General features: G+C 34.6%; 1 protein-coding gene across 1 annotated transcript in view; it reads left to right on the top strand.

Moving 5' to 3' along the window:
* ARHGAP5 (Rho GTPase activating protein 5) overlaps positions 1-19,097 on the top strand; it is a 37,555-nt gene that overhangs the window by 12,048 nt on the left and 6,410 nt on the right. Inside the window, exons 2-5 of the mRNA XM_010282746.1 lie at positions 3,137-3,284; positions 15,535-15,612; positions 16,788-16,919; positions 18,646-18,751. Of these exons, the coding sequence (XP_010281048.1) occupies positions 3,137-3,284; positions 15,535-15,612; positions 16,788-16,919; positions 18,646-18,751 (464 nt within the window). The remainder of the gene's footprint in view (positions 1-3,136; positions 3,285-15,534; positions 15,613-16,787; positions 16,920-18,645; positions 18,752-19,097) is intronic.

Here is a 19,097-nt window from a genome sequence, read left to right as displayed (position 1 = left end):
ACAGGGATTAAAAAAATGCTTTCACTAAAGCTTATTTTTGTTAGAAATAAGACCTGTATTTTTTTTCTTAAGTCAGTTGATCTTTTGACAAAGATCAGGTCTTTTGCACAGTAACAAGCCTTTTCGTTCAGAACAAGTTCTCTGCTTAAGAAGTCTAGACATGGGACTTGAGGAAAGAATGGAAGTCTCAAATCAGGAAATAACATGGTACATTTTTAATACCTTCAAGATTTCTTGTTAATTTGCAGAATTATTTTTTTTGTGAAGATCGTGCAGATAGTGTTCTTCTTCCAGGAAGATTTGATTTGCACTGTCATTGGAGAGTTTACCCACTCACATGTCCCAAAAGAAAGAGAAATCATAAAAGAGATATTTTAATAAATATTGGACAGGAGGGAGACAAAATACATAATGATACATAATGGAAAATAGCTGATAGAATTATTGTTGTAACTGTCAGCCTTGTGAAATCCTAATTCCATGTCTATGGAATAGTGCTGCAATGATCATCTCTTCTCCTGTTCTGTACTTCTAGATCAGTTTGAAAAGAGCTTCAGGGTTGTTTTCTTTTCTTATTCTTGTATTCTTTTATTATTCTTTAAATTCTTTAGACAAATTCTCATGTTCCAAGCTGGAGATTAAACTGATTGTTTCAGGTAGCTATTTCACCTAAGAAACGTTTCTGCTTTTTTGAGTATATAATGTCATACTTGATATCTCAATCTCTTACAACCCTTCTTCTAAATGCAGGACAATTATTAGAGAAACACATTCTTTATTCTGGCTTTGCAGGCATATTTGATATTTCATACTGTTTCCAGGTATTCTACACAGACAATAATATTAATTATTATAATAATTGTAATTAAAAATTCTGTAAAGTCCTAGTTTATCATTCCTCTAGTTTGGCTACTTTCCACTCACACCAACAAATTTTGTTTATATTTTATTATGCTTTGCTAATATTATGTCTTAATCAGAGACATACACAGTCTTTTTCTATCTGCTGAGTCTGAATACACAGTCTGAGTGTCACTCCATTAATTCTAAGGTGATGGGGATATGCACTGAAAATATTTTTTTTTCCTTGGGGAAAAAAATTAAATTTGTTTTTGCTTTTTTCATTTTGTTAATGTATGTATCCCTAAAATGATCTTTCATTCAACATTTGACAAAGATGTTTTCACTGAGTTTTACGTGTTCTTCAGCTTCAGCATGTCCCGTCCAGCTGCTGTTCATCAGAACTGGATACATTTGTTGCCTAAATAAATAAGATTTTGCTACTAAAAAGAAAATGGCCAATGAACTAGTGCGGACTTCAAAGCAGGGGACTGTTGCAGTGAGGATGAAAAAGCTGTTTTTAATCTGAAGGCACATACTGGTTGAACCATCAGTATCTTATCCAACTTGAATAAAAGTTATGCAAACAGTTGACAGTTGAAAAGAATGCTTTCAGATATTGTTTGCTTTAGTCATGAAAGTTTATCCTAAGCTTTTTTCTAAACTTATTAAATTTTCAGTTAATATAAAATTTGGGGAGAAATTAATTGCTGGAGAGCAATTTCTTTCTAATGTTTTGAAGAACTCTCTACTAAATGTTCCTTCCTTCTAAATTGTAAGTGCTGAGCCTTTTATAGAAATCCCAAACTTGAAAGATAAGCCTAATTTTTTGTTAGCCTTCTCGTTACCATGGTCAGTCATGGGTGACTGATTTCAAGAAACACAAGCTGTCTTACAAAGAGACATCATGCATAAAAAGCCTTACTTTTTTAATTAGGTTATTGAAAAGCTTTGATTAACGGTTGTGTTTTTTTTTTAAATCAAGTATTGGAGGAGTTCCACAGGCACTGTAGGGTGATGGTTGGAGAAATGTTCTTCAGGCTGTAGTTTCCACTTCCCCCCATAGAGTTTAACTTCAGCTCTTTAATTCTCAGTGGGCAAGTCAATCACAAATATATACCTTTCTAACTTGAAATTCTAGGTAGTCTGTAAGGACTTACTAAGTAAATTTGATGGTACAAAGGTCTAGAAATTAACCCATTTTTTTACACAAAAGAGGTAAAAATTAAAGACTTTTCTAGACGTGAAGCGTAGAAATGAGACATGTTTTGTCTTAATAGTTAATTGAGATATAGTGTTATTATAAATTATAAAATTCTAGAAACCTTGATATTTAAATATGGATGTTGTGTTTTTTGTTTTTCTTTTCTTTTGTGCTGTTGCTGACTGAAGAGTTTTATATGAAAATGTAACTGCTTTTAACTAACTTCTTACATATATAAACTTAAAGATAAAATGCTGGATTTTAATGATGATATTCATTCAGTTTCTGCATTCAGTTGCCACTGTACAGCCAATTGATTGACCACTTTATATGGCCATCTCTGAATACTTTCGTCAACATTCAGAGATGAAACATGGTATCTGATCCAATACAGTTCTTGTAATCATCCAAAGGTGATTTATCAGTTGAACTGACAAAAGTCCCTCTCAGTGGAGGAAAAAAAAAAATCAAAACAAGCAAGAAAACTCCATATGAAACTCATCGTCCTTCTAGATTTCATTGTGTGTAAACCTCCTTTTGGCTAAAATCCTGTGCCTGTAACAAAACAGTCATGCTTAATAGGAGTGCCTCAAACGCTAACGCGGAGATTGATTGCTATACATTCTGCATCATCATGTTTCTAGCATAGTTGCAATATACAGAATACACTAAATTTTTTTTGTGATGTGATGCTTCACAGTCTTATCCTTAAGAATTCTATAGAGGTGTGGTTCAAATGTGATTCATGTAGATTCCTTCGAGTCGTGCTGAAAGTTAGTGTGTAAAGACTTGCCATAGCACTCTAATCAAGTGGCGTGTTTATTTTTGTTCCTAGAGTATTTCAATTACTGGTGCATTGGGTCATCCTGTTCCTAATGTGATACAAAAATGATGAAATCTATTGGAAGTTATTGGAGTGCTTTGTATCTAATATATGCTATCTTAACAGTAAATTTATTTTAATTCAGTTTCCCATAGAGGAATTTTAATGTCTGATAGATGTGTGATCTGTTTGTTTTTACGGAACGGTTGCAATATGAGTTAGTTAAAATATTACTTGAATATTACTTAAATAACTCTGTTTTGTTGTAGCCGAAAAAGAAAACTAAGACATTCAATCCTCCAATCCGTAGAAACTGGGAAAGTAATTACTTTGGGATGCCCCTACAGGATCTGGTTACAACTGAGAAACCGATACCTCTGTTTGTTGAAAAATGTGTGCAATTCATTGAAGATACAGGTAAGATAGGAGGAAAGACTTTCCCACTTTGCATAATGAGTGAAGCCTCTCATTTCCTCTTTTAAAGTACTTTTAGAATTTTATCCTAGAAATAAATATGGGAAAAGCACATTTTACAAGTAGAATATGTTCTCTAAATTGTATGCTTAATATGTGATGGTCTTTTGTCTTTATTTACACAAATGTTTAATTTCTTGTTGACAAAACATTTGAAATTTAACATTTGTTTCCTATATTTTAAAAAGCTGGTATCACTTTCTAATGCCAAATGACTTGTAACCCAATGGCACTCCAGTCTTACGTATCTCGCTGTTGCCACTGTATTTTACTTTATATATTAAAAAGCTCTGAAATCCATTTTTTCCAGTTGCAGAAAACAGGTACTTGGTACGGCTTAATTAGTCAGCTTGCTTTCTTTATTCTGGTAAATCTAGTTTTGCATTTTAACTTGTTACAGATGGAAATATTTTCTAAATACTGTGTAATTCTATGTGAAAAATGTTAAGCAATTTGTTTAACTTGCAGATTTCCAGTTTACTGTAAAACATTAACATATATGTGTTTGCACTAGGGCAAAATTTCACAGTATGGTTTTTGATCTCTCCTTTCTTCCTGGCTTCCTGATTGTGTGTTTTGTCTCTTGCTGCTTTCAGCCTGTTTACTGTGTGACCATGAGGCAAGTAGGATGATCTTGCTGGTCCAACAGAAGACTACATTTGGGAGGGGGGAGTTGTTTTGAGGTTTGGGAATGACCTGTACCTGGGGTTTGTTTGGGTTTTTTTCTTTTTTGTTTTTAAAGATGGCAAGCACCAGTTTTCTGCTACTGTGTAGATCTTGCTTGCTCTGAAGTTGCTGTATTGCTATATTTGAACCAAATGAAAGTATGAGACTGACTGGAGATGAAACATGAGCAGGACCATATTTTGATGGGTGTCTGCAGTTCAATATTGCTTAGCATAAAGTAAAACAGCACCTTTTTTCAACATTTTCTTAGTTCTGTAGTAAAATTTTGGGTGTAAGATGACAGTACAGTTTTCGCAAGAGGAAAACTGAAGGGTTTTCTTTCTTAAACTAAAATTCAGTTTTACTGCCATCTGTAAGAGTAGTGTTTCCAGAAGAACTACTACAGGTGGTGAGCCTAATAGCTGTTTTTGAAGACTTATATGCTGCATTATTACAATCAGAAAAATTAGATGAAACCTCAGGCACTGATCTTTCTGGAGTCAGAGATGTAAATATAAATCTGTGTTTAACCTTCATCTCCTATTGATTCCTTGCCTAAAGGTAAGAGCTGTATTTTCCTCTCGCTTGCTTTTGCTTTTCCCACCTCACGCAGGAAAAAATGGAGGAGGAAGAAGGGCAAGGATTAACAGGGTGGTATAGACAGTTTAATACCCATTTTGTGTTTGCAATTGTATGTAGCAAAAAAACCCAAAAATCAAAACCAACCAAACAAAAAAACCCCAACAAAAACCCCAGAAAACAAAACACCATAGTTTTATGGGTGAATCACTGTCTGAATTTGTGTTCTTTAAAAATGTCTACATATAGCTACTATATATAGCTATATAAAACATTCACTAGTAATGAAGACCAAATGACTTTTTGAAGAACGTAGAATCTAGAAGTAATATCTTAAATTTGAGCATGTTTATCTTTGTAAGAATACTTTCAAACACCAAAACTATAAATCCAGATCTAAAGAACATTGTATTTGCTTAAAAGTAATGTTGCCTGCTGTCTGTTTACCTCAAAAGAAAGTCTAGTGTTTCTCCCAAAAGATTTTCACCATCCTGTGGGGTGAGAGAGAGAACTATAATAGTGTGGGAACATGATTATTTGTCTTTTTTTCCTCATAGTCATCAAATAATTTAGGTACACAGAAGATTTAATACTTTTATTCTCCTCTAATGGCCTGTCTTTGAAGGATAAAATGTTTAGTTAAGCTGCTGATGTGCTCAAAATGTGAGGGCCTCCTCAAAAGTGGTGACTTGGGAGGTACTACTTTTCCTTTAGGTGGTTCAGTATATGTTGGTTCATCCTGGGACACTGCTGTGCAGCTGTCGAAGGCTGGAGAATTTTAATTCTGGCCATACATGTAAGCTGGACAAACTGTGCCATCTGCACACTTTGTGGCTGTGAAGACAGTAGTTGCCTGCTGTTCCTGTTAAGCACTTGGTAAAGATGGAACAAAACCTCTACTTTTGATCTGTATTACGATTTTCTTTTTCCTACTCTGGATCCTGTGTAAGTAGCTTTAGTTGTTCTTTTCAACTTCCATATTTGGCTGTGGGAGTTTTATTTTTTGTGTGTATTATTTTTATATTGGGCTAATATTCTGTAGGCATTTGATGAGTTTCAAGCAGTGTTCTGGTAGAACATATTTTTTGCCTTTGAGAGGAGGATGTTCACTAGCATTGCCTTCAAATCCTGTACTGAGATAGATTCACATCACTGACTTGTGAGACTGAGAGAAAATTCCACAAATAAAGTTTTGGATATGATCAGTCTGCAGAATGCAGTCGTTTCCAACTCTTCTTGAACGAGGCTGATTAGTATATTTCTCTTACAGTGGATATATTTGTTTCTCTTACAGTGGATATATTTGTTTCTCTTACAGTGGATATATTTGTTTAACTTTTCCCTTTAAGGTATATTCATGGAGTTCAGTTCCTTCCCTTTGTATTACCACATGTAATTTGCCTTTGGCTGAATTGCATTTTTTTGTGAAGATATGATTAATCACAAATTGAAGGGCTAATCTTAATTTTTAATGTTCCCTATCTCTGCCTCATGAAATTCTACAAGGCTGTGCTTCATACCCACTCATCTAAATTGTGACCGAGGTTAGAAAGTATGCGGTGTGAAAACCAGTTTTCTCTGCTTTGTTTTGGATGCTTATATGAGAAGAGAATGTCAGAAAGTGTCTTTGAAGATTCTTGCTGCACCATAAACCTTGAAAGAATTGAGCCTGTGCAGAAAATACCGTAAGATTTTTGTTACCATACTGTTCTGGAATATCCTTATTAAAAAAAAAAAAAAAAAGAAAAAAAGGTGTGCATCAGTAGATGAGGGACAGTTTAGAAAAAATAAAGTAAATCCAGGAGCTGAAAAGTTCAGCAAAATTTTCTTTTGAAGGAACCATATGGAACCTGTCAGGGTAAAGGGAGATCTGGTAGAGAGCAGGGATCCTAAGTCAGGGCCTACAGAGGTAGGTATTTTCGGTGTGTTCCTGTTAAGTTTGGTATTTTCCAAGAAGAAGAAGTTTTATTCTGAAATGCTTTAGCTTTATGCAATCAACTAATTTCTTTTTTTGAAAGATAATGTAGGGCTTGAATCCCTTTGGAATCTTTTTGATAGTACTGGAAGCAGAAACTGAGGGAGCAAAGTGGTTAACTTGAGCAGATCTAAACCTAGTAAGTAGTATCAGAACCCCTGTTTCAGCAGCAGTGTGTACTGTTGCTGATACTAATAGTACAAAGCAGTAATAGCACATAATACTTTGTCTTGTTGGAACCTATTGATTAGAAAAGTTTTGTACAATACCATGTAAGATTACCTTAAATTTAATAACCCTGTGACTTCTGGATAAGGAATGTGGAAAGCTTGGCTAAATAACCTAAACAAACTTTGCTTGTGTATTCACACACTGTCCATGATTATAGGAAAACCTTTTCTTTATCCAACCCTTTCGTTTTTTAATTCGTTGTAATTATAGCAGGATGAGTAATCTTTTTGTTGGTTGTCAGAGCTCTTTCTTGTTAGTTCATTGAACAAGATGATCAAAAGAATTTTTATCTCTAAGGTAAGTAACTTGATAATGGTGAATTATCAAGTTTTCCATTAAACGTCTTGGTATAAATGTATAATGTTTTCAGGAAAACTTATTTTCTGGTAATGATATTGTGATCTTATCTGTAACCTTTTACAGACTATATGAACACTTTTCTATAATTAGTGACATAGCATAATGTATAAACTGCTGATGTTTGTATGCTTTTACCTCTGTCACATTCTTTGCAAATCATGTAACTTGCTCTTGAAAGCAGCTACTTAAATTGACTTTTTGACATTGGTAGTTATTTTCAGTTTGGGGCTTCCAAAAGAGTTTGATGAAACAGTTGTTCTGGTATATTTTGTTGCTTTCTCCTGATGGACCGAATAGAAGGTCATTTTGTTACATCACTTGAAATGAATTTAAATGTATTAGTTTTCTGCAAACTAGATTTATGAAAATGTATTTAGCAGGGAAACTAGAGTTCAGTGTTGATTTTTAAAAAAACTGTAGTGGCTGTTTTTGTATAGAAGTAATGGTGCTATGATAAGACCTACTAGAAAAAAAAATTAACTACTAATTAAAAAAAAAAAAATCTATCCAACATAGACCAGTACTTTTTTCAGTACAACTCATTTTTTTCTAAATGTGGGCAGCAGAATTGAGATAATTTTTGAAGCTAAACTGTTAGGTATATTGATGGCATGAATTCTGTGTTTCTCTAAGAATTATCATGTAGAGAGTAAGGAGGATATTCTGTTACTCTGATGGCTTTTTTGGAGAGAGAAATACAGATTTCCCAAGGCTAATTTAATGCTTCAACAAAATGTTGGTATGATTTGAATTTTATACTGCAATACTGTGTAAAAATATCTGTTGAATGACTAATTTTTTCATTGTAAAAAGTTTACATGTTTATGGCAAGTTTGTAGCTCAAGTGTTTTATTACTAACATTTTTATGCTGTTTCACATGCTACCAATTTAATTTCAAGTACTCTTTGTGTGCTATTCAACATGTACTATTGTTGATTATTTCTAACTTTCCCAAACTTATAATAATTTGGGCAAAAATTACTCATGCTAACTAATAGTATTAGCATATGAGGTTTTTTTTTATATATAGTTCAATATTCTGTTAATTGGTGTTCTGGATTTCCTTTTTGTAAACTTCACATTAGTGAAGAGTTTGGTATAAATTACACTTAATTCTGTTTACCAAGGAAGGAGGCATCCAATTAATGTTATGAATACTAGCACAGCTTTGCCATTTAATAAATTTAGCTCTTGACTATAATCAACTCCAATAATAATAATGTTATTTCTTATGTTTTCAAATTTTTTTTTAAATCTTTGTAGAGTATTGATATCCATGTGCTTCATTGACAGATTGACAAGATTAGAAATTTTAGATTCCATATTTCATAGAAAACTGATAGCATTAATAGTGTTAATTCTGCATGAAATAATTGAGGGAAAAGATGCTTATTAGAATAATATGTATTTTAATAAAATAGTTACTCAATTTATGTGAGACAAGGAATGGAATACAGAAGGAAGAATGAATTTCAGAGCTATATCTCATTTAATGTCTCACATGGTCACTCTGGAGACCTATAGGTGAAATGAAAAATTGCATACTCAGTATATGTACAGTAATTACTGCTTTTGATATTTATACCTTTTTGTAATGCTGTTAACAATTTCAGAGGTAATTCAAGTAAAAGAATACTGCCTTCTGTGAATTTCCCTCCCACCTAAGTTATACCCAGGTCTTTCACACTGAATCTGCCACGAGGCCAGATTTTGACATTGAAAGTATAGATAACACGAAGTTTATCTCCAGAGAATGAGGATTGGGTAGAAATAGGCAAAGGAATCTGCAGAGCCACTTGAGGTGAAAAGGCTGGTAAATCATTGAAATATACTCATGGTGGCTGCAAATTCCAGAAATTCAAGGTGGATTATCTCCCCTTTTATTCAAAGGACTTGGGAGAGCTACAGGCTTTTAGGAGTCTGTTCTGTTGAACAGAGAGAACAGAATGGGACAAGAGTGGCCATACCCCCCTGGCCTGGTGTATGAGACCTGGCATTCTGAGGGTAGTATGATGAGAAACAGTGTAACAGCCAGTAACATCCTCTCCTGCTGTATGGTTCTGCCAGTTTTCATTTTGGGCACTTGTCAGACATGTCTGAATCAGTGGAGTTCATGGTCTTAAAAAGCTACATCAGAAAAAATGGACCAGGTCCTGCTGTTTAGTATTACAGCTGGTAAGTTAAGGGTGAAATATGTGTCAAACAAGTGCAAGGCAGGGAGCAGGACTGTGCAGCTAGGGGCAAGGGAAGGACAGAAAGAGTGATGGATGAGGCAGGGAGTTAGACCATCTGTTTCAGTCACAATGATGAGTTAAGTTGACTCAACTGTCCATGAAGCTATACATTTATGAAAAAAGTGCATAGGCCACGATTCTTTTACTCTTGATTCTGGATAGATATATAGAACAGAGTTAAATAGCCTTACAGTATGTTTTGTACATGCATCAAATTTGTGAGTGATACGAGGGTGGGTGGTGTAGTTAGTATATATTCAAGGCCAGGACTTCTGTTCAGGGGAACGTAGACAAGCTGGGAGGAATGGGAGAACAGGAACTTGATGGAATTCGGCAAGGTCAAATGCCAGGTCCTGCAACTAGAACTGCAAGGACTAAACCCCTGCAGTGGTATGTGCTGAGGACTTGGCTGGATGGGTAGCAACGCTGCTGAAAAGAGTCAGAGGGTCATGCTGGAGAATAGGCTACGCAGGAGTCAGTAGTGCATCCTGCTAACGATGCCATCTGCATTGGACTGTCCCAGCAGAAGGGTAGGTGCTACAGCAACAGAAGTGATTATTCGTTTTTACTTGGCACTTGTTAGACCTCATCTGAAATGCTGCAAGAAAGGTGTTGACAAACTTGATTGAGCCTAGCAGATGAGGGTCAGGGGCTGGAGCTCCTGACCTGTGGGTTTGTTCCGCTTGGAGAGGGAAGGGCTGAGGAGATACCCGAAAGTGGCTTCCTGTAGCTATGAGGAGGTTACTGAGAAGGTGCAGCAAGGTGAAAATACTGAAGTAAATGGCAGGAGGATTAGAGGGAATGATAATTAAAATATGAGATTCCAACTAGAAAGAAAGGAGAAACTCTTGCTCTGGGGATTATTTAAGCACTGGTTCAGGTTGTCCAAAGAGACTGTGGGCTTTCTGTCCTTGGAGATATTCAAGATCAGATTTAGATAAGCAACCCAATCTGAATTCAGCATTGACCCATGTTTGGGCAGAAGGTTGGACTAGACCTCCTGAGGATCCCTTCTGTGATCACTTCAAGATTGGCATAGAACAGGTTTTAGTATTTAGGAGACTGTACACCAGTGTGCGTTTTGCAACTTTGGAATTAATCAACAGGGATTAACTCTGTCCAAACTCGAGAGGAGGGGGAAATGGGCATCAGTTATTTCTCCTAATGGAAGACTGACTACCAGACGGGTGGAGGAGGAGCACATGCGTTTATTTATTAGTGTGTGAGAATCATTGAAAACTGTAAACAAATATGTTTTTAAATATTCATAAACACATGTTGTGCACTTGAGCTGTATTGCTAATTAAGGTAACTCTTCACAGGAAGCGTCATGGGAATTATGTAAAGAATTCCTAAACAATGCAGATAGGACCAAGATATCAGTATCTTTTGCAGAGGACTTAATGGTACTTTTGCTGCTCCTTATTCCCCTAGCTTTCTCTAGGCCCGAAGTGACCAAAGAGCTAATATGCCCAGAAAATTAGACTATCTTCAGATGTCACTGGTTTTTAATGAAGTAAAGAATGCACTTACCTTTTCCTAGGCACGTTTTGTCAAGTCATATTAATTGAAGTCTTTTATTCTTTATTTGAAATGAACAGGCCATGAAATATGTGATTGAGTGACACTTCATAAAATGATTGAGAGCTTGTTTAATAACTGGTTAATGTAAATTATAGAAATGTTAATTCAGCATTGGATGAGAGCTTTCCTTTTTTTTTAGTCTTTCTCAGAATACGGCTTATTTTCTTACACTGCCTACTCTTTATTGAACATTTCAATATTCTACGAATTATTTTATTACAAGAAGCAGTAAGACATTTTTGGTTCTGGTTTTCAGTGTGTGGATTGAATGTCAGGGATATTTAAATGACAGTGTTGATATGCACAGATAAGAACATATTAAATGTAGAATTTTAAATTTATTTCATGTAAGTAGATGTAGTGCTAGACTCTTACTTGTTAAGAGTTTGGATTCTTTACTCTGTAATTACATCTGTTCTAGGTGTATGTAGAAATTACCATTCTGGGTCAGTAAGGTGGTGGTTCCTTTGTGAACTCTGGGTAGCGTAGGGTTTGAGAAGAGGTACACCAGTTCAATCTGTGGAATAAAATTACAGAATGTTATAGATCACAAAATTTTCAAAGGTAAGAGTGTGAATGATAATCTCGGCTGTTGTAGTGGAGAGTAATTCCTGAAAAGTTCAACTGCTTAATGTAAGGGAAGGAATTAAACTGGGGAGAGACAGACTTGCTGTGATTAGATGGCTTGTATTCAGAAATGTAAACAGAACAGTGATAGTGGAACCTGGCTACGGATGTCAAGTTGGCAGATACTGTGTGACTTTTCAGCAGACTAAATATTAGTATAGCTGTTGTCACTCAGGAACAGGCTTTCAAATCTTCATAGACAGCTGTCTGAAAACTTCAACTCTCAGTACTTGCTATCAAGCAAGCAAAAAGAATTAAAAGAATTACGAGTGAGTGATATGGGGAAAAATCATGCTATTACGTCATTCCATGGTGTGCACACAGTTTGAATACTGGTTACAATTCGGGTCAGTCTGTCCTAGAGTAGAAAAGAATTGGAAAAGATACTGCATATGACAATAATAGTAACTCTTGGATAAAGAGGGACTGAATTGATTAGCTTAGAAAATTTCTGAGGAAGGGAAATAATATAAATTTTAAAAACTGGTGCTGATAAAGAGTAGAGAAGTTACTGCTTCTTGTTAATCGAGAAAAAAAGATTTCATGAAGACTTCAGGTACTGAGCATAAACCCCATGTGCTTTCATGATGTACATTCCTGAATTACAAAACTGCATTTGCTGTGGGTTGTTGTGAAGACCACAAGTAAATGACTCAAGGGGGTTTGGACGAATTAGTGGAGGATAAATCCCCAAGTGACCATTACAACACCTTATGCAAAAGCTTATATAAGCCACCATCTGCAGGAAGCTGGGAGTATATACCACAGAAGAATACATTTTGTTTTGTTTTTTTATCCCCTTCTACTCTTCCTACCTCTCTCCTCAGGCATATAATACTTACTGATGTGGAAACTGGATATTGTACCAGGTAGACTTCGGTCTGCCATTGTGCTGAAGTTCCTATGTTCTATGGAGGAACTAAGAGTTCTGAAATCTGTTGGTGCCTAAGAATGGAAGTGTCCTATAAACTGAGTTTGCATGTAGGTGCAGATCCATTATGCTGACTTTCTTTGAAATGCTTTGAACCCCATGTGAGGTTCCAGTTAATTGGGATGGAACCCTGATTACAATCAGCAGCACAAAAGAAAGCGCCAGAAGAGAATTTATTAGGCACTAGGAGGTACTTTGAGAAAGGAATAGTCTAGACCAAGATGAGCTCTGTCTTGAAGTAAATATAGGCTATGGTGACTTGAAATAAGGAGGATCTAATTCTTTAAGCCTAAAGGTGTATTAAAGCTAGCAGGACAGAGAAGCAAATAAATCAGATGATTCTGATATATAATATTACAACAGCCATTGTGTAAGGATATCTTGAAAATTACAGCTGAACCAGAAGGGAAGCAGGATAAGAGCATAGATAAGAATTCTGAAAAAAAATCAATGGGCTTGCAGATGAAGGAACTGAATTTTTAAAAAGCTGGCAAGAAAAAATAAATGTTGTGTGCTTTCTCTCTATCTCAATATGGATATGCATTATAGATACACAAGAAGTTTAAAAGGTAAAGCTGGTGAACTAGAGCATCTTATACTTGGTGAAGGTCCTGATGTTAGAAGCATTGCAGAGACCTGGTTGAATAATAAAAAGGCAACAGAGAGAATTGAAGCATTACTTAAAAATTATACTTTCAGACTTCTAGCTGTGGGTAGGCACAAAAACAGATTAAACTCGTCTCCTTGTGTGCCTTAGAGAAACAGTATAATGACAGTTGACCAACCATTTCATGAAGTGTTACTTTCTAGAATATACAAGCAAGAAAAATTATCTTTGCTTGAAAAATTTAAAAGACGAATTTAGCTTAATCCAGAATTACAGTACTTAGCTATTTTTGGAAGATGTCTAAATTCAGTAGGCATCTCCTTATTTAAACCTGAAAATTTTCTGAAGTACTGTATGTTGTCTTTCTGCGTTTCTCAGAGCTGTACCGGTCAGAGCAAAGAGGTGTCTACTACATGATCAAATAGTAGAAAAAGATTAAAAAAAGCCCAGATACTGCAATAGAGCATCGCTGTCTCCAGAGCAGCCCAGTTCAAGTATTCAAGGTTTAAATACTCCTGCTAAACAGTGGCTGGATCAGACTTCTCAGAAAATGCTGTTGCAGCACATTCAATTCCTTTTGTGCCAAAAGAAATTGAATAGTAGTTGGATAAAACACAGAATACCCTGGGGCTGTAGGATCTCCAGCTGAGAATTCTCCCATATTAAACAAAGAGAATCGTGATCCTAGCTTGTTGTTATCTACCAGTCATTTTGTGTGTGTATTTATTTACAACATCTGGAAGAGGAATGCAAAGTGTTTCTGTCTGTGATAGCATGTAGCACATTCAGGGCATTCTTTTGAAGACAGGTTTGAAACCCCTTCCAGCTGTGGAAATCATGGCATCATTGAAACCACTTTTTCCCCTGTGCCACCAAATTATACCTCCTGGTGCGTTTTGAGGATGTCAATGAATGAGGCTCAATTTTTTTGAAAAGACTGTTTAAGTATATATTTACGAGAGAAAACTCTTGGCTATGGATTTGGGAAGCTAAATGGTAGGTATAAAAGTTTATTGAAGAAAAGCTTACTAAAAAAGCCTTGATGCAGCCAGTAAAGAGACATGTGAATTGTTGAGACATTAAGAAGGAAAAATTGAGTTAGAGTAGTTGATACCAAATTAATTAGTATAAATTTCCCAGCAGTATCAAGCAGTTCAGTGCTTGCTGTACTTTGAGCACTGTAACAGGATTCCTAGTATTTCTTGGTAACTTAAAAGGCACAGTTGATGACTGTGGTGTGATGGAGGAGTTACATCTTGCTCTGATAATCTAAAATGCATTCAGTTACTGGGCCATGATGGTAAAAAGCCAAGAGATGTCATAAAGCTCTAAAATGTGTGAATTTTTAAATAGAACCATGTATTGTTACAGAGATCTAGCATGTAGATAATTTTGTGCCTGTAAAGGTAACTTGGAGAATTATGGAACTATGAACTGCTTGTATTCCTTAATGGGTTCTAAATTAACAAAGAAAAACATCTTGTGTAATGGAGTGATTAGCACGATGGACGCTTTCATTCCGTGAGTAGCTGTGGGCAAAAAAGTTAGCAATATGATAGGAAGCATAATCACTGGAGTGGAGTGAGCAAGTGTGTCTGTGGTGTGTGTGCGCATAAAGGTGTATTTTTTAATGTTGATTACCTAGGATGGCTGCTGTAATTATGACGACTCCATAACAAAGTAAAATGAAGTAATAACAAGAAGCCTGGAGAACCTCTGCTTCCTAATAGCCTTCTCCCTCTCCCTTCTTCCCTTGCCCCTTAAAGACTTATAAATGATGTGATAATTTAACTTAGGAAAAAAGTGAGGGGAAATGGATGCAAAGATTATAAAATTTAAATGGTAAAAGGGAAATTATGTTAGAAGATTAAGTCCTTGTCTCATACAGGAGTGTGTTACATCATGAAATTAAGAAATCTGGAATAAATTACAAATGCTTGATTTTTCTGGATAGTATTTTATTAATGTGTTATTGCTTGCCACAGTAAGTTATTAAGCCCAAATTGTGAAGACAGTTTTTAAAAATGTAAACTCTGTGGGTACCAAACCCTAGAATTGAGATTTTGATTATTTAAAAAAAGAAAGATGCAAATAACAGCAGTCTCGGAGATAAGGAAGAGAATAATTTTGGGTAAATTATTCCACGAATACCTGCAGTCAGGTTCTTGTTATCCTACAATGTGGTCTCCTGTGACTCATTAAATGGAATAGTGGACTCAGTAGACAACTGGTATTTTGTATTTTGGTAGTCCTGTGTCACTATTATGGTTAATGTGTTACTGTTTAGGCACTTAAGATTTCTATTCCTACTTTTGGTTTCTGAGTAATTATGACTTCCTCTGTTTTGCTCTATAGTATATACACTTGTCTTTGAACATTTTTTTTCTCCCTTTCTAAGGATTATGTACTGAAGGCCTGTACCGTGTTAGTGGGAATAAAACAGACCAAGACAACATTCAGAAACAGTTTGATCAAGGTAATGACAGATTTTATTATTTAAAGCCAAAACAGAACTTGACTTCTCCATGGATTTATCATAGTGCAATATAAAAGGGTTGCACTTCTGAACTAACTTCCATAGCCCTGAGTACTTAATGCTCTGGTACATTGTATTGGTATAGGCCAGGTTATTACCAATGAAGCTGTGTATAAACCAAAGATGGGTTAGAATCTTGTTGCAGCTGGTTTTAAGTGCTGTTAAAATAATTTCTAGGTGGTATTCTAGGTTTAAAAGTGTTTAAATGCAGTCCTAGCTGCTCCTTGTGTTAATAGTTCATCAGTCCTAGGCATTAAGCCATTCACTTCCCTCCCTTATCTCCCCAAAAAGTAGTACTACTTGATACTTATTTTATTAAAAGCTCTCTTGAATAATATGGATTAACAGTTAAATCTTGATAATAAATTTCGAACACAACATTCCTCATGCTAGAATAAACTGTAATATGATTGGTAGGTTATGCTGTTCATTTTGATGTGTTAAGAGAGGGTCAACATTATTTTTTTCCTTCTGTTTTCTCATTTAATTTATGATCTCAGTTGATATTTCAAAATGAAAACAGTTCTTAAAAGTTCTTGGATATTAATCATGAAGCTGAGCCTGTGAAAAATAGTAAAATTCCTCCTAGATGATAAGGAAAATAAATGTACTAGTTTTTTTATGCCTTACTATGCTGTTTCAGATAATCTTGAGTATAATACTAGATTTGTCCATGTGTGGTCACTGGTAGGTTTTATTGTCCTTTTTAAAAAGGTTTCATGTAGTCACATGAACATAATTACATGAATCCTGCAAATTGATGTACCGGTTTTAAAAAAAAAAAATTGGGAAATACAGTTTGAAACTTATTATTGGGCAAAATTAATTAATTACAAGCCAGGTAATGGCAAACAGAAAAGCTTTTAAGTTTGCATGGAGAATTAGGCAACTTATATTTTCTCGTCTTATACTGTCAGATTTTCTTATATTTGATTTCATGTGGGTCAAAGTGATGGCACCTTATTCACAGGTTCAACTTTTAGTGCATGTTTTAACACATGTTTGGCAACACTTTCATTTTCAGTGTTTTGAATACATTCTCATTTTCATAAAATGCTGTGAGGAATGAGAACTGCAGGTTTTACTTAAACTGCTCTTTTAACTTTGTTTTACAGATCATAATATCAATCTAGAGTCTATGGGAGTAACAGTAAATGCAGTGGCTGGGGCTCTTAAAGCTTTTTTTGCAGATCTGCCAGATCCATTAATTCCTTACTCTTTGCATCAAGAGTTGTTAGAAACATCAAGTAAGTAATAAACAATCTTGTCTTGATCTAATTATGTTAGATTGATTGCCCTTATTGCAATTTTTACTTCATTGTATGTTGAAAGGAGTAGCTGTACTGAATTATTTTTAAAAATTTTAGACAAGTACTTTTAAAATATTCTTTAATTTTAACAGAACTGTGTGATGAAATAAACATAATAAATTATTTTTTTCTAATAAGTTGTAGTTTGTTATTTCCCCTTTTCCTAGAAAATTTAATTGGAGGAATCTACTTTTTTTCCATTCTATATTAGTGCTGCATATGATGAAAACTCTTGGAACTGTATTGCAGTTGTTAACAGGGGAAAAAAAAACAACTTTATGAATTCAAAGTTTCACATTCAAAGTAGGCTTTAGAAATCAGACACATCTATGGAATATTATGGTAATTCCCTTTCAGAGTTTTTTTCACATTCTTTTTGAAATCCTTATAAGATGAAATGCTTAATTTTGTTTGCCTTACAAACATTTTGCAGACACTTCCAAGTGAAATTACTAAATTGTTCCCTTGTTTTTAAAGAGTATCTCTCTTATATTGGCAGCAAACTGTTTCAGAAAAAGTCTGCTATGCATTTTTGCAGGATACAACTGTGACATACAGTATTCTTAATGCTTTTTTGTTCAAAACACAAAAATACTAGCATAAACCTAAGGCTTTGGCCTAGACTTGATTAATATATAGTCCATTAGAAATTTTGTATTTTTGAATGATATCTGTAGATACCTATTTGTGGTATTTCTGCTGTACTTCTCAGGAAAATTGCTTGTTTAATGTAATTAGTTAGGTTTTATTTTTTCTTGAAAGTATATTAGTTATATTTCAGTCAAAATATTCAGTAGCTTAGAATATAAGTGCAATCACTGTTTTAAAATGCCATTAATACTGCTTTAAATTTCTATTTGGGGTATGTTAGAGCATATTTGATGTTATTTCTACAGTGCTAGAGTACACCAAATTTCTTTATAGCAATGCAGTCAAGTAATAGAGATGAGCTTGTATTCCATTTTGTTATGAATTACATGGAATAGAAATACATTCTGCAGAATGTATGGTTCTATAACACTTCAGTGGTATTTTCTGCAAGTGTTTTAGCAGCAGCATTAGTTAGTTTTTTTAAAAAATATTATTTTATTCCATAGTCCTTTCTTACATGTTGCTTGCTTCCTCTTGGGCCTCTGAAAATCCCTGTTCTCCTTTAAACAGTATATTTACAATAGTTGTACCAGGCTTATTCATAATTTTTTTAAATTATTTGAATAACTGATGAGCTTAAGATGTTCTAAGTCCATGTGAATGTCTTCCTTCCCCCAAATCTTTATGCAACTTCAGTCCAAATAAATCTTACAGATTTTATTGAAGTCATAACATTTTGCAAGCAAAGGAAAATCTAACAAGCAAGGACCCTGTCACATTGTTAGTTGCCATTCTACAAACCAACGAGCTAATCTTGTAGTTCTTCGCTGTTAAACACAGATAAATAATTCTGTTTAAATACAGATAAATATTTTTGTGTTTAGATAGTTACCTCTATAATAAAGAAGTTATTCTACGCAATAGTATATGCAGATAGGAATTTTGTCAAGTATCTTCTCACTTGTTATTTCTCTGTGGGTATCTTATCTGTACCTTTATACTAGGAAGAAGACTTAGCAACATTTCAGTATGTCTTTCTAGGTGTATCACAATGTGTCACTTATTTCTATAGAAATCCTGGATAAGACAGAACGGCTACATGAGTTAAAAGAAATCGTGAAGAAATTCCACCCAGTGAACTATGATGTCTTCAAATATGTAATAACACATCTGAACAGGTTTAGTATTTTTCTACTAAAATTTTGTTTACGTTGTAACAACTGCAAAAAAGATTGTGTTAGTAGCAATGAATTGTCTACTAGAATTGACAATTTCATGCTGCATTGCTCTTCTGTTAGTATAAATGTGGAAAATTAAACTAGGAGTTGGAAGTTGATTAGAAAAAGTTTGTATATTCTATTCTCAGATTTTATTGACGTACAAATATCTGGCATCATCGCTACTCTAAAGTTATATGATGATTGGTGTACATAACAAAAAAGCTTGAAGGAATAACTATGCACCACAGTTACAGATCTTTTATTTTTTCTTTTTCTTCTGTTTTTTTTTTTCCCCCTCTTTCTC

The sequence above is a fragment of the Phaethon lepturus genome, unplaced genomic scaffold, assembly GCF_000687285.1.
Source record: "Phaethon lepturus isolate BGI_N335 unplaced genomic scaffold, ASM68728v1 scaffold6480, whole genome shotgun sequence".
Classification (NCBI taxonomy): Eukaryota; Metazoa; Chordata; class Aves; order Phaethontiformes; family Phaethontidae; genus Phaethon; species Phaethon lepturus.
This window is presented reverse-complemented; position numbering and strand designations above follow the sequence as displayed.